The sequence below is a fragment of the Thalia democratica genome, chromosome 4 (assembly GCF_965202585.1).
Source record: "Thalia democratica chromosome 4, ktThaDemo2.hap1.1, whole genome shotgun sequence".
Lineage (NCBI taxonomy): Eukaryota > Metazoa > Chordata > Thaliacea > Salpida > Salpidae > Thalia > Thalia democratica.
The window spans coordinates 14,381,321-14,405,120 of NC_139168.1; the positions used below are offsets into that span (position 1 = coordinate 14,381,321).

The 23,800-nt window shown below is 25.3% G+C and overlaps 1 protein-coding gene across 2 annotated transcripts; it reads right to left on the bottom strand.

Moving 5' to 3' along the window:
* Positions 1 to 489: 489 nt before the first annotated feature.
* Positions 490 to 23,073, bottom strand: LOC145834359 (uncharacterized). Of its 2 annotated transcripts, XM_082941771.1 has the most exons (12): positions 22,988 to 23,073; positions 22,223 to 22,386; positions 20,607 to 20,814; positions 19,752 to 19,844; positions 19,456 to 19,516; positions 18,193 to 18,341; positions 13,631 to 13,903; positions 10,412 to 10,547; positions 9,158 to 9,356; positions 4,900 to 4,920; positions 1,439 to 1,505; positions 490 to 1,065 (listed from the first exon to the last, which is right to left on the bottom strand). In XM_082941771.1, exons 1-12 carry the CDS (start codon positions 23,058 to 23,060, stop codon positions 1,007 to 1,009), a joined length of 1,503 nt encoding a protein of 500 aa, XP_082797897.1. In that variant the 5' UTR covers positions 23,061 to 23,073; the 3' UTR covers positions 490 to 1,006. The 2 variants fall into 2 exon arrangements, with proteins under 2 accessions (XP_082797897.1, XP_082797899.1); XM_082941773.1 differs by lacking the exon at positions 4,900 to 4,920.
* Positions 23,074 to 23,800: the final 727 nt, after the last annotated feature.

The window sequence follows — 23,800 nt, forward strand, 5'->3', positions numbered from 1 at the left end:
TAGCAACCCTGATAAATACCTTTAATACACCTCTATTTATATAATATTAATTGCTAACAGTCTCATTGAATAAAATTTATTACAAGTGTATATCTCGCACAACCAAATTTTATTTATTATAATACTTTCACTTAAACTTAGTAAAATTTATTTCAAAAAAAAAACTACGATGCCAATACACTCTACAACAAAAACTTAATTTATCTTCTAAAGCAAAAATGAACATTACTAAATGAATAAGAATTTATTTTTAAATTTAGAAACAAAAAACAGTTAAAAGTATTTTTCAAAACATATTTAAATTACACATTAGACAACTGTGTTTGAAATAATCAAAACAATAAATTTTAATGTGAACATTTGAACACTACTAATTAAAACAGATTTTATTTCAGAAACTAAACACAGATATACATTTTTTCATGACAAATTGGAAGTATACAATACATATGCTTGAAATAAACAAAAAGCAAATAACTTTGATGGTAGATGAATTGTTCAGACACTTTAGTTCAAAGTTAATAAAAATTTACAAAAAACATTTTACTGCAATTAAAACAGTTGGTATGTGATTGAACAAAATAAATAAATTAATCAAAATAATTGTCATTACATATTTTCAAATTATGTATTTTTTTATAAACCTAAGTAAACTAAATATTACAAACAGAGCAAAAACTAGAAAAAGGACCACCATTCTTAAATAAAACATGTTTAACATAATTAGTTCGGCAAAATAAAGCAGTGTAACATTTTTTTGTGCATCTTTCCGATATATATAAAAAGTAAAAATAATCTCATTATTTAAGCAATACTCCAAAAAAAAATGTTTAATATCATAAACAGTTGGTAGTAAGCTTAAATTAAAGCCATAAAAATAGTTTTTAAATAATTTTTGATTCTTTAGGGAAGTGTAAGCCATTTAGTTGGATTTGAAACTTTTAATTAAATTTTAATCAAACAGTTGTTTTACAAAAGCAGCAAATTTCTAAACTAAAATTCTGCCTCATACAAAATGTGAATTTTCGCTCTTCATTGAAGAATTGTACAACATTGCGTTTTCATCTGAAAAAAAGTATTAGAAATATTTGGTATATTTAACTGATATAAAAAAATATGTAATTTTAATTTTTATAAACATAATAAGCAAAGAAAATTTTAGGTTTTAGGTTTGTTCAAAACTTTTTAACTAACAAAATACTATTATAGGTTTAAAACGTTTTTATGTTAAGAAAAAAAAACCTTATAGGCCAAAATCACTTATTAAACTTTTCTAAAACTACAAATTTATATTAACTAAATAAACAAAGTTTATATATAAACAGGAACTGTTGTAACTACAAAAGAGCCATTTTAAGATTTTCAGTATTAATCAACCATTAGTACTATGCAGTTTGTTGTGTAAAAAGTAAACAACTTACAACATATAAAAACAAACCATTTTTATGATGGAAATTTGATCTTGAAGAATTAAAAGAATGCTGATGTTGTATCAGTAGTGGAGGCTGTTTATTAAAAAAATATTAATTTTATATTAAAAATTCGTTATTTAATTAAATATGAGGTACGCAAAAACTTTTAGTATATATTTATTATATAGGTTTATTTTATTAAACTTTTTTTTAGGATTAGTCTATAAGGAATTGTTCAAGATAATTCTTGTGTAATTTAGCAGTTAAGCAGACATAGCTAACTAGATTAGTTTTTGAAAAAAAAAACTTTATTAGAATTTATTTTTTCAATATTTTAAGCTATATTCAAACATTAAGTTATTCAATATTATATTACCTAAATTATGATCAAATGTAATAACTTTTCTTCATTATGCATAGGCATAAAACACAAAGGTCTTAACGCAGAAATAAACAATTAAGTAAATAAGAGTGTACAAAAATTAAAAAACTTCAAAAATTTAATATGAAATTAAACAGCAACAAAAATCAAAACTAAAATAAATATTCAAGAAAAAAACCATCCAAAATTTTCGAAATTAATAAACAACAGAAACTTGAAAGTTAATGAAAACTCACTACATGGTAAACATAGTTTGGATGGGTCGGCAGAGTGTTTCGGTTATAATTAGAAGCGTTTATTGGTTGTGCGACTCTTACAGAGGGTAGATTGCTCTGTTGCTTATGAAAATTTTAAATTGTAAAATTCTCAAAAGACCGACAATAAGAAAAATTAAGTTGTTTGGTTCTTTCCAAAACTATTAAAATTTTATCACTGGAATTTAAAAATTAAAAACCAAAAACATTAAGAAAGTATTGAAAACTTCATTTTGAAAATGCTTAGAACAAATCGACAGCAAAAACTTAAATGAATATAAACAATTTAGTACTCTAATGATGTCCAAAAACAGTTTAACGAGTTTTATAGCTTTAAAAATAGTTGATTCATTCAAAGCTACAACAACTGCATAACTAAAAGTAGCCGTTGAAAATTACAACACACTAGTGATGAGTTGCGGTCACAAATGACATGAAGTTTTGACAAGTTTTGACAAAATCAATGAACTCATCGAATGATTGATTTTTGCAATTAGTTTTTGTTCGAACTTTTCATCATGACACAAAGGAAACCGAACACATAGAAAGTCATAAAAGAAAAAAAAAGGTAAACCATTTAAAATGTTACATTGAAGCTACTACAGTTTTTTTGTTGTTGGTTATTTCGTCATAATAAACTGATATAATAAAAATAAGTAACAATCTTTATAATACATTTGACTAGTGTCATTTTAAACATTTTACAGTAAGATTAATTTTTAAAACAGTTACATAAAAATACCATAAATAGTTTTAAACAAAATTTATTAACTTAATAAATTTTGAGTAGCAGTCATGGGTATTAAGCAATAAATCATAACTTAAATTGTATTACTTATAGTAAACGGTAGTTTATTATTAAACAAGTAAAAAACCTTTCATAACTTTGTTTAAGGCCACCTTAAGTTATAATTTAACTGAATTACGACCTCTTAGGGGACACTAATTAAATCGGACATGACAACAATTTTCTCGGGTCAAAGTTCGCTTCATTTTTAAATATTGTCTCATAAGGTTTACATCAAAACTTGATCAAGTGCAAATTTTCATGAATAATTTACAAACTCTTTATTTTTTGGCAACTTTTAGCAGTTTTTGACTGGTTGTCAAATTCAATCATAATTTTGTTAAATTTTGTTAACTTTGTAAGTACATAAGTATGTTTTATATAAAAATGTGTAGTCTTTTCCAAGAACATTAAAAATATGTGTTATACAAAATACAATTATACTTTACTACAATTATTTTATCTATTAATGATTTGTATAATACAATCATATTTAAATGAAACATACCTAAACTTCTTTAAACTTTGCTTGAATATTTTAAACTTTAAAGAAAAATATTTCATTATTAAGTTTTTTTAAATAAATAACCCCGTTAAGTTATTTAACATGTTTTGTTTCGTAAGTTACAATTATTTTTGTAAATAACTGAAGTTAATCTATTAAACTATAAATTTTTTTAAAGTCTTTTTAGTGAAACAGTTTTTATTTGTTTTGTTTTTATCTAGTGAAAATAAAACTTACAGTTAAACTTATTGTGGTTGTAATATGCTAATTGTAACACTATCAAATTTAATTGTTATTATTAAAAAAGCAACCAATTTAATAATAGTTTAATTAAATATTTATCACATTGTTGCATAACAAATTTAAGACTTTTTTTCGTTCTAAGTATATTTTACTCCTATATTATGAAAACATATACTACATATAAGTAACACTATCTTATTTTTTAGATAAGATAATAACATAACATATGCTATGTTTTGCTTTTATAGTTTGAAAAAAATATTATCAGCCATTAGACACGCATTTTCGTAACATACTTTATGTTTAACTGACTTTATTATTATAAAAGTAAAATTTTTGATTTAAATGCGTTTAGAAAACTGTTTATATATGTTATAATACGATAAAAACATATTTACAGGGTTGGCACTCGTTTTTTCCAAATTTTTTCCAGGTCTTTAAAATTTCTTCCAGGTTTTTAAATGTACAAATTTTTGGGTCTATATTTAGTTTAAAGTTAAGTTTAAGGTAAGAAACTGTGTTAAATAGTAAAAAAACATTGTAAAGATACTCTAAAGCTATTTTAAATCTGTTTTTTAACAAGAAAACTTTTGATGATGACAAAAATTTTTTGTCTTTATGATAGATTTTTATAGTCAAGTCGAAACTTTACGACTTAACATGTTAAAGTTGTTAAAATTCCAGGTTTTTCCCGTTTTTTTTTTTCAAAATTTCTAAAATTCCAAGTTTTCTAGTCTTTTTTAGCCTAAATTGTCAAATTCCAGGTTTTTCCAGGTTTCCAGGTAAAGTGGCAACCCTGTATTTATATTATAATTCCATAATTAATTAAAACTTAAGTTTAATTATTTACTCCTTAAATAAGTAATATAAGTTCAACATTTAGTAATTACAAAATAAAATGATATAACTAATTACTTACAAAAACAATTAAATGACTGGTTGTATTGATTAATTATAGCTAATTTTAATAAACCGAATCAATTAGTAACAAGCTGATCCATGGTAAGGGCATAAAGATTTTGATTTATATTGGTTACAAACAGTATTGAAACATTCAAAACAGACAAATATGACTTTACACTCACAAAATACAACCTAAACTTTTATGAAAATTTATATCAAAGTATTTAAATTTCAAACACTTCATAATGAAAATATGTGCACAAAATACAAGCAGTGAAAAAAAACGAAAAAAAATCAACAACAAATTAACAAAAACTAAAGTTGTGATTTTGAAACTGAAATATGAAATAAATAAACACTCATCCAAATAAAAATAAAACAATGATAAAAATGTGATGTTTGTTTTATCTTACCTTTTTGTGTATCCAATACGGCTGTTGATGAATTAATTTAAGTCTAGACTTTTAGTTAGCAATAAAAATATATTGAGTACTGGCTTCCTATTTGTCATATGCGATAACTTAATCAATATTTATTACTAATAGCAAACATATGTTAGGTTTTATTTAGTGATTTTTTTTAATTTATCATAATAAAATTCAGCAGTGATTAACTAATTCTAAATAAAAAACAATATTACTAAGCATATAGTAATATACTACCAAACAACAAAATATAATACTGTTTAACTAGTTTCAAATTTTAAAAAGAAAATGACTTATTATTTGCTTTCCAACTCATAAACACTGACAAACTGAAATCTTTAAAATACACAAACAAATTTAGAACAAACTTTTAAAAATATTAAAATGAAGAATTATCTCGTCTGAATAAACATCTTGGTTTTAATTCTGACCTAATTGTAAACTTAAAGCTTGAGTAGAATTAAAATAATTTAATATAAATAAAAACTCGAAACCATTTAAGTGATCAAAATTATGATAAAAAACAACACAAAAGTTTCTAGCTAAATTAGAATTTTATTCAAACCGAATTTCAATTATCGTTAACAATAAAAAGGTTTCTCATTTCAAATAAAACTTTTGTCAAAACAATAAGTTGACTCCGAACTCATTCATAATTCAAATCGTTTTAATTTTTAATCGCAAACGTCTTTTGAATATTTAAAACAGAAACGCCTTGCTTTTTGCAGTAAAAGTCAATACAGAGAATGATTTATCTTAATATGCATGGCGCGCTAGCGTATTTTTCAACTAATTATTTTTTTTTACTTTTAAGCTAGCGATTTAGTAACCTAGTTGTATAGGCTTTAAATGTTTTTTTGAACAAAATATAGTGAACTACTTTTAAAAGTGTTAAGAAAAACTTTTGTCTACTCAGAACTAAGTTTATAAAATACGTAGCAAACGTTAAACACAATACTTAATTCATAACTACAGTAGACTACCGCTTAAGTACGCACATTTTTTGGTACGCACCCCGCCTTAAGGTACGCACTTATCCAGAAAGACAAAAAAAATTCTTAATTTTTTATATACTTTTTATAATTTTTTTTTATATATTTATATCAAATTTAAACAAATAAATAACCTAAATAATTGCTTTCACAGATTAAAAATGTTTGGTGAACACAATGTAGTTTGGTACTTTCCCTCTAACAAAACAAAATATAATAAATATGGCTTAATATTCTTTTTTATATCATTGACTGACATTGACTTTCTATATTAAATGTATGTATTAATTATGTAAAAAAAATAATATAAAGGAAACAAATCATTAAAAAAAAAATTGCAGATTAGAATTATGTATAAAATGTTATTTAAAATAAAAAGACTTGTTTATTTGGCTTAATTATTTGGTGGCTAGTTGTAAAAAAAAAACAAACAACTAAATTTCATGTCATACTATGTCGTCAAAAAGTACGCACTACCCGTGCAAAGTACGCACTTATTGGTCGGATTCAATTTGCATACTTAAGCGGTAGTCTACTTGTAAATAAAACTAAAAGACTCGTAGTAGAACTAATTAGTTAATAACTTTTTCAACCTTTTAAAATTAGAGACTAATCTTTTTAACTTTTATAACTTATGATACAACTTATCTTATACTTTCAGTTTAACCTTTATTTTTTTATTTTTAATGCAATTGATAAAAAAATTATCAGGAAAATTTTGAACCAAAGTACAAACGGATAAACAAAACACTTTTTTAAATGAACACATTTCAAAGCATAAATGTTTTAAGCAAATATTTCCAATACTTTCAACAACATCATAAAACCCATTTAAGATAGTCATTGCAATTAGGCAAAAAAAGGGTTGGTAAAAACATGTTTGCGATGAATAATCCATATACGCAATTATTAATTCCCTACGCGAGTTGTCATAATCAGGTTAGCATAGGAACCACTCACGAAAATAATCTAATAATCCCCCCTACTGAAATGTTGAGAGGAAATTTAAATTATAACGAGATCATCATGTTCTACTTGTGCTCTTTTAAAGTGGCGTGTACCAAATGATGGTGATTTTAGTTTCTGAAAAGAAAGATGTTATATTGCTTAAATTTATTGTTGTTTTGTTCTTTGTTTAATTCACCACGAAAAAAAGCAAAATGTTTAAGAAAAAGTTTTTATTTCTATACTTGATTCACATTCATGTATAAAATTGTCACTACTTTCTTATAAAATCTTCAGAAACTTTATTATCATTATTTTATTTGGTCACGTGGCTTTAACCTTTCTCAAAAACTATTTTAAACAATTTTGTATATTTAAATTTTAATAACAAAATTACCTTATCGTTTGTTTCAATTTCGGTCTCAAAATGGTACATGTATTCAAACCTTGCATTCTAGTTTAATTTGTTTTACTGATCTAAGTTTACTAAGTTCATTAACTTTTACTAAGAACTGAAATTGATTACAAATATTTTTTTGATTTAAATTTACTTAAAATAAAACAGAAACAATGAGGTTTTTTATGTTACAAATACATATACTTCACAAAGATAAATAATGTTTCATAATCTATAAAAGTTAAGAAATCGGTAAAGATTTATTGATAGGTATTCAAATTTGAAGTTTTTCTATTTAAATATTTACCTACAGATTAAACCTAATCATAGTTTTAAATTTCAGCTGGATGTTGTAGGTGTAATTACAAACTTAAACTTTCAAACACAGTTAAAAACAAAGTGTTTACCAAAACTTAAACACGAAACTTTAAAAAAGCTGATAAGATTAGAAAACAGACCGCTGTGGTGTGCTGATAAAATATAAAAGTGGCTATTTATCGATCTATATACAACAACTTGGCTGAATTCACTGCACATACAACTAATTTCACTTTCCTTCTTAAAATTTAAGTTTAAATGTTTAACAGAGTTGGATTTGCGATTAAAAAACATCTAGTATAAATGTAATGTGTTAAATTTTGGTTTGGATTTAACTGAACGCGGTTTACGTTTGCGATTTAATAATTTTTAAATGCTGCACTACTACTTTAATCGTTACCTCGAATTGCACAAGTAAATAGATTTTGCAACAAAATAAAGGTAATGTGTGTTTCTTACTAGGGCTGCCACAGGGCTGCCACTCGTTTTTTTCAAAATTTTTCCAGGTTTACAAAATTTCTTCCAGGTTTTTAAAAGTACACATTTTTGGGTCTATTTTTAGTTTTAAGTTAAGTTTAGAGGTAAGACACTGTGTTAAATAATATAAAAACATTGAAAATATACCGTAAAGCTACTTTAAATATGTTTTTTAATAAAAAAAATTTTGGTGATGACAACTTTTTATTTATATGATATATTTTTGAGTCAAATCGAAACTTTACTACTGACCATTTGAAAATTGTTGAATTTCCAGGTTTTTTTAGTGATGTTTTACCAAAATTCCAGGTTTTTCCAGGTTTTTTTCAAAATTTCCCAAATTCCAGAACTTTTTTCCTAGGCTATCGAATTCCAGGTTTTTCAAGGATTCCAGGTAAAGTGGCAACCCTGTATACATAAAATATAAAATAACACTGTTATAAACATATACTTTACAAAATATCTACTTTAAAATGTTGCTTGAGGTTTGTAAAGTCAATGTAATTGTTTAGTACCTTTAGTATTTTCAAAAGTGGACCACTTTGAAAATAAAGTAATGGAATACTATTGAAATAATTAAGAATATAGATTGAAAAATGTATGCTTTTATATAAATAAAAAGTTTTAAGTTCTATAAAAAATAGTTACTGGAAAATGGGTAAACGAAACTTAAATTTTGATATAAAAAAATCATTTGTAAGAACTATAATTCAATAACTCGTAAAAACAAAACAAATATACAAAACTGCAACAAACTCAAGTCAGCTATTACACTTTCTTCTTATACAATTAGAGTATAAAACAAATACTTTAAAAATGAAACTTAATTTAAAAAACACTGAATAAGATTAAATAATTCTTCCCTTTTTTATGTTTAAGTTTCATTAAGTTGATTAAACATGTTACAGATAAGTTAAATAATTTTGATAAACTAAACATACATGTATATAAAACAGAACAAGATTTATATGACTAAATCAGTCTATAACATAATTTTTATTTAATCGTACAACAAAGGACAGTCTAAAGTTGTTTCATATATAAGATATTACTAAACTAAAAGTTTAATTTCTTTAAAAATAATTACACTAATATACATATAAACACGTGAACCCACCTTATAAGGAGCGTTGACGTCACTCCTCTGCAGCGACCCCTGGTGGTGATTATACGTGGGTGGAGGGGGAACTTGTCTTGTGTACGGGTGCAACTGGATGTCCACGTCGCATCCCTCCTCGTCGTCTTCTGATTTCACAGAAGGGGTTTCCCCCTTATCAGGAGTCAGCTTGCGAGTTGAAACCACGTGGTTAGGCTGCCTGATGGGTTGTTTGTTATTTTTATTATACTAGAAGCTGAAATACTTGAATTTTTGGGTGAATGCCTGGTAATTCTGCTACGGCAGCCCGCCCACTATACCATGTTTAATTTCTTTTAACACAGTAAATGGTTGTCCGATTTGTGAAATGTTATAAATCAAACTTTGTATATAAAAAATTCCTCGAAATTATTACTAGCTTTTTCAATGACACTAACATCTAAAAACTACAAAACTTTGTATTTGAGTTTATTTAGTTTCATTGATTATAAACATTTATCAAATTCAAAGTTGGCTCTAATTTTACTACACATAAAAAAGCGTCTGAAATTTACACACATCGAGATATACTTAAAATACCAGTCAACAACTACCAGTAACAAACACAACACATGTTTTAATCAAACACATGTTTGTTTTTCATTTTTATATTTTTATAACAAACATAAAATTTAATGTGCAGTTAAGCAGCCACAGGGTTCCATGAGGTCATAATTTGTTACACTAGATATTCTGGAGTTGTTGATGACAAGCAAAAAAAAAGGTCTTAGGTGCATTTAATAGCATTTTTTTAGTAATCTTATTGAAGGGCCATAGCTTTTTTAATTTCTTAGAAGGGGGCCATTTGAAAAAAGCTTTGAAAACCCTGGTCTAGATTAACTAATTAAACAATCTAGTTTGTAAGAAAAAAAAACATTATTCTGCGTGATTTAATAATATTAAACTAACTTTTTAGTAAATTTTCTATATTAATTTTCTTTATAAAACAAATAATTTATTACCTCGAAAAATGTTTTTATTATTTTTTCGGAAGACAGTTATACATTTTTATATAAAAATACCAACTTAAGTTTATGAAAAACAGTTTAGCATGACTAGAAAAAACTACATTGCAATACTATACAAAATTTGAACGCTTTATTTTTATTCCACTCAAAGTTACACAATTTTTATTTTGAAAATTCCAGCAAAGTTTTCACGATATTTTTATATTTTTTAAACATATCAATCAACTTGTGACGCACTAAGACCAAACAAAAAAAAATAAAATTAAACCTGGATTTTCTGTTGTTTCCGTAGCAGAAATAATAATAAACAAATCCGGCCATGATGAAAATTACCAAAATACTGACAATCACGATTGCTGTTATCAGTTGTTTGGAAGAAGCACTTACACTAGTTGAGTCTCGCTCTGAAATATATAAAAAAAAATTCTAGATTATATAAAGACTTTTATTTTGGTGTTTATATTTTGTTGTTGATCTTTTTCGATAACTTGTATTTAAAAAAAATCTTTTTCCGAAAAAATTTTATCGAAAATTTCTCTGAAAACTTTTGAAAAGTATATAAGAGAAAATAATATTAAATATTTTATGATCAAAAAGTTACTGTATGAAAAGTAAATGTTATACGAAATTTTAAAATATCAAAATTTGTTTAAAAGAAGTCGAAATAAATAAATGTAATTGGTATATACTGTTACTTTTTTAAATAAATCATACAAAATACTTCTGATTTGAAAAAAACCATACGTAATTGATAAATGTATTTCTTAGTAACAATTCAACAGACATAAATATTTGTTAATTTGATTAGTTGATTTGCGAGCGGTCTGCGTAAATTTCAATTAGCAATAATGGTTATGGCAGGTCTCTACGGAGTTTATTTGTCTGTCGAAAATCAATACAGAACGACAAAACAATTGTTGAACTGTAAAAAAAAAATTAATAAATGCTATTTTTATTATTTTCATTATTTAAGTGGCTGTTTGTAGCTACGATTAAATAAAAATAAAGAAATAGCATGTTACCATCATTTTATGAAAACATTCCAATTTAATTTTGACAGTATGACATATTTATGGCAATTTAGATAATTTTCTGACGCAGTTGATCCAAAATTTATAACTTACGAGTTAGGACGATAGTTTATAAATAAGAGAAGTTGCTTGTAATTGACTGCTTAGTTTAAAAGATGTTTAAAACAAATTTATATATACAGTAGACTACCGCTTAAGTACGCAAATTGAACCCGACCAAAAAGTGCGTACTTAGCACGGGTAGTGCGTACTTTTTGACGACGGAGTATAATATTAAATTTAGTTGTTTGTTTTCTTTCTCACAACTAACCACCAAATAGTTAAGCCAAATAAATAAGTCTTTTTATTTTAAATAACATTTAATACATAATTCTAATCTGCAAAATTTCTTAATAGATTTTATAATGATTTATTTTTTCTATAAAAAGTTTTAACTAATTAATAAATACATTTATTATAACATTTTTTATTAGCTAAAAAGTGTTTGATTTTTTTTTATTTGAAAGAAAAACGTTTCAGGACTGTTTTTGTAAGTGCATAATGATAATATGCTCATTAATTTTTTTAACTTTAGTTTTTTGTTTTTGTTTCTTTTATATGTTTTTTTTTGACTTTATAAAATCTTTAACTAGTTTTTGTGGTTAACTAGTTTTATATTATGTCACATTAAAATTAGCCTTTCTTTTGCAGATTAAAGTTTTTGAATAAAATTTTTTAGAAACTTTAGAAAAATGGATGGAAAGCATTAGAAAATGACTCTATGGAACAAGTCTAAGGTTAAAGGTAAAGTTGCACCACCAAAGCTAACATATGTCTCCCGTGATAATACGAGGGAACTTCTTAGGATTTTCAATGCTGAAATGAGAATGGATTCTCGATTTTGTCTTTCTTGATAAGTGCGTACTTAAGGCGGGGTGCGTACCAAAAAAAGTGCGTACTTAAGCGGTAGTCTACTGTATTTTATTAAAAATTATTTACAACTAGGTCTGTATGTACTAATAAAACTTTTTTTTTTTACTGAATATAAGAAAAATCAACAGCTTAATTACTTTTAAAAGCTTTAAAACATATAGTTTTCATGCATAACTTGACAACTTTTAATCGGATTTCTAACTAAATACTGAATTAAGTGTAGTATTTCATGTAATTCAAACTGACAGAACTAACAGGATTAGATTTAAGGCTAATTTTAAGCTTAATTCATCAGAATAATCATATTTTACTTCATTAAACTCATTTGGCGTTGTACAAAAAAAGAAAATTCGTGTGTAGTACAACAAATACAGTACAGTGCTTCCTCGCTAATCCGTTCATCGCTAATCCGGTTCCTCGCTAATCCGGCCGGTTTTAGTCGAGAAGTCGACTTATTTACTTTAGCGTTTATAGCGTTTAATTTCATTTTACTTCGAAAAAGTATTCAATTTAAGTTTTATAAGCAATATAATGTTACGTCATAATAAAGTATTATTTATATAATCTTAAGTTTTTTTTCATACTTTTCCCGCTCAGTTGTAACAAACTTGTTTATTATTCATTTGCAATTTTTCTGTCTTTGCTAAGCAAGTTACACTTTAATATACTACAATCAACATATCTGGTTAAAAAATGGATAAGACAGCAAAGAAACGAAAACGCGTTCAACTAACAATTAAAAACAAGTTAAAAGTTTGCGAAATGGCAAACAATAATGTGTCTAAAGCTGTTTTAATGAGCCAGTTTAACATTGGTAAGTCAATTTTAAATGAAATTTTGAGAGGCGAAGAAAATTTGAAAAAGTTTAAAGCCGAAAAGGAGGAGCTGGGACTAATTGGAGCTGCTAAAACGGCAAAAAAAGTAGAGGGAGGCGTCTTTGACAAGCTAGACAGCGCCCTTTACATTTGGTTTCGTCAGGAACGTGAAAAGAGAACGTCCAATAACTGGCCCAATACTATTAGAAAAAGCCTCCGAGTTCCATCGTTTAATTTACGTTATTTACGTTACGAAATTTTATAGTACGTTTTGTTATATAAATTCATAATATAACTAAGGTAGATAATTTGTAAAAAAAGCGATATTTTGTTCTTATCCGGCCAAAGGCAAATCCGGCCGTATTTTCAAAAAAATCTTGCCCAACTTGGCCGGATTAGCGAGGAAGCACTGTATATACATTTTTACTTACTAGCATGTTCAATTAAAACTTATTTTTTACAACGGAATGTGTATTATAAACTTTGAATACAGTTTAAAAACATATAACTTCAACGACCTTATTGAAATAGAAGAAAATATAAAAATGTAGAACATTTTTCAATTATACACATTTCATAAAAAAATAATTAGTTTGAAATAAATAAAATCTAAACAAAACTTTCGATACACAACACTTATATTTATTGTTGTTAAAATAATTTCAGCAGTCAAACAATTAAATATTAAAGTTTACAAATATTAATATTTCAATGTTAAATAAAACAAACCAAAGACGAGTTTGTTGAGAAATTCCCTCGTCACCTTCGAACTCTGCCTTCCGTAAACCTCCCCCTCCAAGTAGTTGGTTGCTACGCAATCGTATATGACGTCACTATCACTGACGTCATCACCCAGCACTAAAGTGTCGCCGTCCCTGATCGCGCTGACGTCATTGGTGACCCACTCGTAACTGGGTGCGGGGTTGCCACTAGCAACGCACTTGTACTTCCTGATCCCTGCTCCGTTGCTATGAAGTTTCACCTCCGGGGTTTCCACCGGATCTGTGCGAAAAAATAAATGATAAACTTTAATGTTTTATATTTTACTTAAAAAAGATAGTTAACGTTTCACAGTGTTTTGTATTTTTAAAATGTGTTAATTTAGACTCTTTGAGGAAAATTTTGGCTGTGAAGGGTAAAAGCTAGTGATGCGACGATTAAGTAAAATTAATACAAATAAAAATAAATAATTAATTAATTAATAAAGTGATATTAGTAAAGTTTGTGGTTATGAAAATGAGTTTAGCAATTATAAAAACAAACTTTCAAAATACATTTTTAATACTAAATAAAACAGTATTTGAATATTTGATAAACTTGATATACGCTATTTGTATAGGTTGCAACTAATTATTGCATTTTTAAAGAAATCAATTTTTATGTAAAATACTCAAATACAAAAGTTGTGTTTGGAACCTACTATGTACTGTTCATGTTATATTTCTGTGTATAGTTGCATAATTTAAAATTTGAAATAAATTTGTTACATTTTGCATAAATAACATTTTAAACATAGCTACTCAACTTATATTACTGTTTAAAACTATTCTACTATTAAAACTTAAAAAGTTAATGTGTGAAATTTTTCATAACAACAATTTCTAACTGACTAACATAACTTTGTTACCAGTTATATAGCTTTACTTAATTTAAATATTTTTATTTTCATAGCAGGTCGTAATTATTTACATTTTAACGATAAATACGTTAACCTGCCAAAATTTTAATTAGCCCTTTAAATAATTCATAATAAACAAGCAAAGTCAAAACTCCGATGAATATTTGATTAGTCGACTTAAAATACATTTGGCATATGTTAAAAACGTTTGAAAATTTCTTTACACGTTTTTTGTAGTTTATCGTAAAGTCGGTACAATTCTACTAGTTTTATGAACTTATTCCTAACCTAAGTAGATATTCAGAACATGTTTTTTTCAAATCTTTTAAAATCAAATTAAAACCTTGCAAATATTACAATTTTTATAAAGTTACTTCAAACCTATTCGTTTTATACACTTTTTAAATGAGTAAAAAAAATAAATGTATAAAAATACGGTCATCAAACATGTTAAAGCGAAAATGCTGATTAAACGTGGAAAAAGTTTGAGAAAGTAAAAAAATCACAAAAAGTAATCAGCTTTAAAAGTTAATGAAGTGTGAATGTTTACAATGCAATCATTCATATGCATTTGAAGAACTTTCTGACCACAAAATACTGCACATGATAATATTGTAAACTTCATGCTATTATTAATATGTATTCACAAAGAAAAATTCGTACGACTAATTACATGCATAAATAAATGTGTATAAAACAAATGGATTGAAACAGTATCGTACATAACAACTAAGTTATAGTTTTGTTTTAACTTGAATGTTTTCAAAAAAAAAAAAGTTATAGAAAGTCAAACAAAAGTTCAGTTCACAAACGTTTTGATTTAAGAATTTATTTATAATTAATTAAATTACATACTTTTATAGTTCACTACTGATAAAAACAAAAGAAAAGTCAAATATTGCAAATTTATAATTTTGAAGATATGGTTCAGTACTTTTTTACGTCTTAAGATATTGTAGGAACTTTAAAAAGTTGTTGATTTAAGAACTTGTTTTACAATTTTTATTTCTCAATATTAGTACAATAACCTTTTACAAGCTAAAATTTAAAAGACTAAGCTTAAATGAGTATTATTATATAAGCAAAAGTATCTACCTAGTTTTTTTTTTTATGATATTTTTAATTTTCAAGTAAACAAAAAAAACTATAAAGCATATAATAACTTTGTGACGCTAATATAACTTAACAACTGATTTTTTACAATTTTGACTATTTATATCCTAGTTTGTATTAGCTTGCAGATATGATGTATAATATTAGTTATTTGTGCTAGTTACTACAAATCATGAATTCAGTTCATATATTTAAAAACAAACTTTAATTAACTTAATGACTATCTAATCCACTACGTAATACAACGAGCTAACAGAATACACAAACTTTTTTTTAATAAGATATTTTACGATTACATTAAAAACAGACAAAAGAGATAGTTCAGAACATTCAAAATATATATGGAACTTAAAAGATAATAACAGTTACTTTAATTTAAAATAAGAGATAATATGCAGAACCAACAAGAAAAGTAACAAAACATGTAGCTTAGGCAGCTTGGAGAAATAAAAAATTTAGAACTTGTTTTTTAATTATCGCTAAAAAACATTTTCTTCAATAAAATCAAAAACTAAAAATTTAAAATAACTGCGAACACAACAAAACATAATACGCTTGCGTGTTAGCATTTTTAAAATTGACTTACTAAAACTTTTTATTTCAACACATCAAAAAACTTATGTTTGTTAAACTTTAAAGCTTCGTTGAACGAACTTTATTATGCTTAGATAATTGGTGCAAGTAGTGCCGAAACAATAGTCAGTTAACTCAATTAAGTAGTTATTTTTTATTTAAGTATATCTGGCTCTGCCAAAGTAAGCTGCTTAAAAACATAAGTATTAAATGTATACACTTATTTGTTATATATATACATATATCTTTACATTAAAAAAAATAAAAATATTAAACCTTTTTTTTATTTAAACTCAAGTTCATACATCCAACTTAATTATGTAAACTTTGCATTAATTGCATTTATACTAAAATATTTATTTGTCAGTAAAATATAATTGAATTCAGTACAATATGTAAATAAAATAACTGCTTGTATAAAAATAATAAACTTAGTAATTTTAGCACTGAATTATTTCATTTAAGTGAGTTTGCAGTTATTTATACTAAATTCTAGGGTCTACTAGTTTTCTGGACTAAACAAACTTTAAATGTTTTACCTAAGTGATGTAATTTTCTATTTTTTATTATTTGTATTTAGTTCACAGAAAACTCCGAGATGTAGATGAGATAAAAGTTAACAAAACTATATTTATTTAACTATGTTTCAGATGAAAAAATATATTAGTTTTTAAGAGTTCTGAAAAACCTTCAAAAACATTATTGTGTTACTAAAGTTGCTGATGTCAAGAGACTTTTTTACCAAAACTTTTTATTTAAGAGTAAAATAAACTTTATACAAACACCAATAAAAAAAAATTTACAAAAGTTTTACAATACTTTGAATGTAAATTAAAAAGATTTTTTTCATTTTTTAAAAATACGTTGAAAACTATTTAAATATAAAATAAGCTCTTTTATATTTATTAGCAACTGACATGAAATTACATTTTAGTTAGCATACGTATCTTTTTTATAAACTTAATATTCTTTTACTTTATTTAAATGTTTGAGACTGAACTATTTTAAGCGATCAGTAAATTAATTCACTTTAAACAGAAGGTTTTAAGAAAGTCTTTTATAAACTTTATTTATTTGAAGTTATACGCTTGGTAGCAACTGTTTATACTATGGAAAGATTTTTTATACTTGACTGCCCATTGTTTATTTAGTTATAATTATAATACACAATTAAAAAAGGATTAAGGCTAACAAAATCTTGATATGGGTAAGAAAGATATATTAGTTGAGAAAATTAACAACAACTAAACTAAAAGGTTATTTTACTCTGGTTTTTAATAAACTTAGTGAATCTGTTAAAATAAAACAACACTAGTTTACGATGATTATTATCAAACATGAACTTTAAAAACGTACCTTGAACCTAAGTAAAAGTGCGTACCTTAAAATAAATTATTTCATTACAATTATTGAGAGAATTTTTACCCTTTTAACACCGGATAACAAATAATACCTAATTAAATTTTATAAATATTCAGTTAGTTCTAATTTATTTTAAAATTATTATGTTTCTTCTGAAAATAGTTTATTTATAATTGAAAACCATGTTAAGAATATTTTTTTGCATACTTGACTTATTCCGTTAAAAAAAACATCACCTATTTCGATCCAATTCATATTTAAAATTTAGTGCGCACCTTATCAATATCCCTATTACTCTTACAAATTATAAATTTAAAATAGTATTTAACAAGAAATTAATTTAACACAGTATTTAAACTAAACCAACCTACTCAACATGTTAATTTTTTAGTGTAAGTCAATTCACAAACTCAAACGTAACATATTAATCAGTCATATTTATAATAAAACAAACAAGTGGCGTTGATGTTGTAACACACAATTATATCTCTATTATATAAAAGTGAATAATTCAAGGCAATAATTAATAGTTGTGCTAAACTAAACCAGTCTACTCAACATGTTTTGTTGCATATTTTTGTTGTTCATATTTCTATCAAATGTATAATAAAACAAACAAACTAACAAGTGACGTTGATCTTGTACTCCTTGTGCTGATCGCCGGTGGGATGACGTAACAAACAGGTGAATGTGACGTCATTGTAGTACTTTGTGGGGTGGATGAGCAACTCGGATTTCTGATTGTAAGCGTTTGTTCCCGCTTCCCATCGGGTACTGTGAAGTATATTATCTATATAATAAAATATAAAAACTAGTAAAATATTCAATCATTATATTAATAAAATTATTTTAGAGTTTAAAATTTTTTAAAAAACGCGCTGTTACAACCAGACTTTTTTGGAAAAAGTTAGAAAACGAAGCAAAAAAACATAAACATGTTAAGTTTGATAATAAAAAACGAACTGGAACTAAATTGGATGCGGTAGAAGAAACAAAAACAAATCATTAAATGTTTTTTTAATTAAGTCGACCTAAAATCATTAAGGTAAAAAAAAATCTAGCTTAAGCAAGCCCGAGTTTTTCAAAAATAATCAAGAAATTTGAACTACCACAATGCTAGGTTAGTGTATGTTGTAACATAGTTGTATTTTGTTTTTACAGAACAATTTACTAATTTTCATTAAGAAGCACGAAGAGTAAAACAGTCATTAAAATAATTTCGTTTGTTTTACAAATTATATTATACTAAATCATAATTATTTGGAACCATTGTTAAGTTTTAGATTTAATATATTTATAAACGTAATACAATGTGGAAGCCTATCATATTGCTAGGTATTAAAGAATTCTCTTTTTATAGTTTACTTGTTGTATTGGAACATTGAAATTTAAAAGCACCAATCGAAAGTCGTATCAAACATACCGAGTATATGCAAATATTAAATTGTTGTTTAATTTTCACTTCGTGCTAGTACTTTTCAAAACTCATTCGATTTCTCATTATAAAAATATCAACAAGTTTATAAAAAAACTTATACATTTTTCATTTTATTTAGATAACAAAACGATTTACTTTAAAATATTAAAGAAAGACATCTATTCAACTAATTATAAAACAACCTAAAAATAAAATTATCTACAACTTACCTAAAAGTTCAAATGAGTCTACAGATGCACTTTTTAATCAATATAAATTCAATTAAAAGCAAAATTTATTGAACAAAGTGGTTGTGAAACAGCTTTAAAATAGAACTTGAATGATGAAAATTCAAACTTTAAGTTAGTTCAATTAAGTTCATTCTGAAAAACAACGATTTCACTATTTATATCACTCATGATATAATATTTTTTTAATTTAAATTAAAAAAATATTTTAATCTAAACTTACTTTACAGCATTGAATTTTAGTCCACTGGTGGTTATCCATTCTAAAGTTCCTAGTGGCTTACCTGTTTATTCATTCAAAAAAATGCTTACTTTTTTGGTTTTTGAAGACAATATGCAACTTTTAGTAATAATATAATAACTATAGTTGCAAACATTTGGAAACAATCTTATAAACAAAATGTTATAATAAGAAAGTATACAAAATATATAACGAAAATGCAAAAAAAGATAACAAGTAACAAATAAGTCTAATTGGTTCATTAGAAAATTAGATCGAAATAATTTAAATAAGCTGACCTCTGCTTGCCAGACATTCAGCCACGCTTACATTGTAGTTCACACTGGATTTCAAGTAATTCTGCCCATTTATTATTGATAGTACTGGTTTTTCTGTAAATATTTAATTTATGAACAAAAGTTGTGAATAATTTTAAACAATAAGATGATTTTACATTTGTGACAATAATTAACATAAACAGTAACATTTTAGTATATTTGTATTTTTCATAAATATGTTTAAAACTACATTTAGCTTGCTCCTACTTATTTCAAAGCTAACTCAAATTTATTTTAATTCGAAACTTGTAGGATATTTTTTTATGCCAATTTGTGGTAAGTGATGCTGTGTAAAATATTATTTTGTTTGAAAAATTTTAATTTTGGAAATACTCATTGAAATTAAGTAAATAGATTCAAAAGTAAAAAAAAATAATTTTGTTGAGTTATAGAGTCAATTACTATAGTCTCTAAAAAACACAATCACTGTTTTATTTAAATAATAAGGATTAAACTTTATTTTTATTTTATTTTAAGTCAAATAATGTCTACCTAAAAATCAATTTTAACCATTCTCAATCATACTAAAACAAGTGATATAAAATAAAGCAGATTTGTAGTTTCTTAAATCCAGATATTTACAAATGTTCATATAAATCACATTTTCAATACCAGCAAAAACATTAAAAAAAAAATGATATGTTTTTGGTAAAAAATAACTATAAAAATTTATCACATAAAAAAAGAAGAGTATATAGTTCAAAGTGGTTGTTAAAATTTGGGAATCACCAAAGTAACCTAAATTGTTTTCATTGGTTGACAGGAAATACTTTGAACATGAAGTATCAAAATGTAATTTTTATTGCAAATACAAACTTTGCACTTCCACTTGAGTGTTGTATATGAAGTTGTAACCCTGCTTCTCCACGGAGCTCATCAGCGGAGCTTCCGACACGCACCTCCACTTCCCCTCCATGCCCTCACGTGATTGGTCGATTACAAACCGGCCACCAGTGGTCGCCGTGACCTTGTCATTTTGGAGCATAGATCCTTCTTCGATCTTCACAAACATCTCACTGACTCCCTGTGTGGTTTGGTAATAAAAGTTTTAGTGTTAAAAATACAAAATGACAGGGTAGAATAAGTATACAGGTGTCGGAAAAAATGTGTTTTATTTTAGTTTGTAATTAATACAATGGGTATAGGATATTTTTAAGTTTTTGCAAAAAACAAGTTTACATATTTAATATTTCCTTATTTTTAACTGATGACCTGATATATTTTAGACCAAAATAACAGATAAATAGAGCTTTATGAAAACATTTCAAACTTAATGGTTTATCAGAAATAAAAAACATATCTTATTGTTTAATATGTGTATATCATACACAAAAATAGCCCAACACTTCATAGTAAAACCCCAAGCAAATTAAATTATGAATATGTTAACTACTTAACATGAAAATGCATAAACTTCGTTGTATTATATACTTTTTTGTTGTAAAACTTCAAACATAAGATTAAAAAAAGTGAAAACAAACCAAGTTAAGGGCATAGGGGGTCCAACATTTTTTTTACTAAAAATAACATTGGATCTCATATGAAAGCTATAAAAGTACAAACTACAAGCCAGTTTGTATAGAATTAAAAATTCTTATTCAACTTTTGAGGTATTGTAATTTTAATAAAAAGTTTCCGCTACAAACATATGGACTGCAAATATTTAAAATATCACTAAAAATCTATCTTCTTCTTTATTTTTTGAGCTGGAGACCTCAAACTTTCAGAGAACGTTCTTTTTATAGTTTAAAAGACTTCAAATGTTTGAATTTTTAAAATATTAAAAAAATAAAAACTTAAGATTAAAATAACAAAAAAATAATTGGTTTTTTTTTAATAAAAATTAAATTTTTGAAAATAAAATAAAAATTCTGCATTATTTTTTTTTTAATTTAATAATACACTTTCTGAGATAATTTGAAGAAGATTGCTTAAAACATGGAGGAGAAGATAGTTTAAAAGAAGATTTTTAGTGAAATGGTCTTTTTTTGCGTTTTTAGTTTGTGCCTTCTATTAGAAACCTATTGAGGTCACTGACTTTGATCGCTCATATCTCAAAAATTACTTTGAGCTTTACCAAGAAGTTGAAAATATTTGATGGCTCAAATAGAACTCTATAAAATAAGATCAACTTGTAAAAATCAAGGTAGACACCCCATGCCCTTGAACTATTCTTTATAAACATTGAAATACAGAAAAGTTGAGTTATGTGCAAAGCTAAAAAAATACCATAAAAAAAAAGTTAAAGTTAAACTTTTACAAGTTATAAATTTAAAAATTGTAATACTAATCCAAACAAAAAAAAAAATTACTTGTACTTCAAACAAAGTTTGTTGTAAACAAAGTGACAAATACAAACATTAAAAAAACCATACAACTATGATTATACAACTAAACATACTTTTTAAATTCATTGAATCTATTGAACTAACCGTTCTTTTAAATTTGGCAACTTCTTCATCTTCAAACAAAACGTACACATAGAACTTGTAGTGATTGGGAACTTTGCTGTAGGGATCGTACAGGTACTCTGACAGCACAGCGTCAAAACAAGGGAATGAAAGGCTTTTTGTTTCAACCGCCACCACCTCATTACCTGTAAGAATAATATAATATACTTAAACTCCAATGTGGTTCAGCAAAGAAATTTAAAATATTTTTAGTTAAAAAAAATAGTTTGTTTTACAAACAGGTTCATTTATTTTCAGTCAAAGTTGTTTTGTTTTTGGCAACATTAGTGTGTACTTGTTAACTTGTGTGCATAAAAACAATTACACATTAAATTGAAGGTTTAAATAAAATCTATAAAGACAGCTTTTGAATTAAACTAGAATTCACATAAAAAACATTAGAAAAAACTGAATAATTTAAGTAATATATTAATAGTTAAAGCTATTAATTAATACAATGGGTATTTTTTAATAAGTAATTGTATGACTAGTAATTTTTCTCTATAAATACTGAGACGGTTGGTCATTTTAAGTAAAAGAAAGTTTTTATTTCTTTAACTCTAGAATGTTTTGTCAAAAATGTTTTATAAGATAAATTTAAACTTAACTTGTGTTTTTTTAATAAACTTTTAAAATTTAATTTTTAAGTTTAATTAATTTAAAAAATATTCTGAACACTGTAATCCTTTTCAATTAAAAAATATAAATATAAACAGTTAAAAAGCAATCTAGTTAAAAAAAACTAACTTATTTCTTGTTGGCAATTGACTTTGTAGAAAAGGCTAAAAAGAAGAACCACTACAAAAGTAGAAATAGTCATTCTAGGCTTTTTATTAACTGCATAAAATCAAGTAATTTTAATTACACTAATTTTTGTACCAAAATGTTGTTTAATATATTCTACTTAATACTATACTTATGAATCTTAATTAAGCTAAATGAGATTATTATTTAATAGTCAATAAATATTTTACTTAGTAAAGTATTTGAAGAGTAAAAAAAAAATTAAATGGTTACAAACAAAATAAGGTTTAAAATATTTTGAACTAGTAGAAAACAAATATAATGTACTATATTGGATGGTATGAACAAAAAACTAAGAATTAATAAACAAGAACTTTTTATTAGCTAAAAAAATGCCAGTGTTAATTTTATGTTAAGTTTTGATTTGGTGTATTTAAATTTACTTTAAAATGTCTAGAAACCAATATATCAATTGCAACTTGTCATTTATGAAAGCATTACTAATTTTCAGCAAAACAACTATTTTTGTTATATAAACTTATAAAAATATATATTAAATAAAAACAGAAGGGGTAGACAACTTCTCAAGTAGACAGGCCAGATATGATGTCACTTGTACATAATAGGCTGCTTAAATTTTAATACTTTAGATAATTTTCATTCTTAACTAAAATTACCACAATAAAACTGTGTTATGATCACCACAGTTAACTCATTATTAAAATTATATGATACTTGCACTTTTTTACCTATATTTTATTATTAATTTATTTATCACTTAAAATGTTTAAAACTAAATAACAGCAGTAGTTTAAT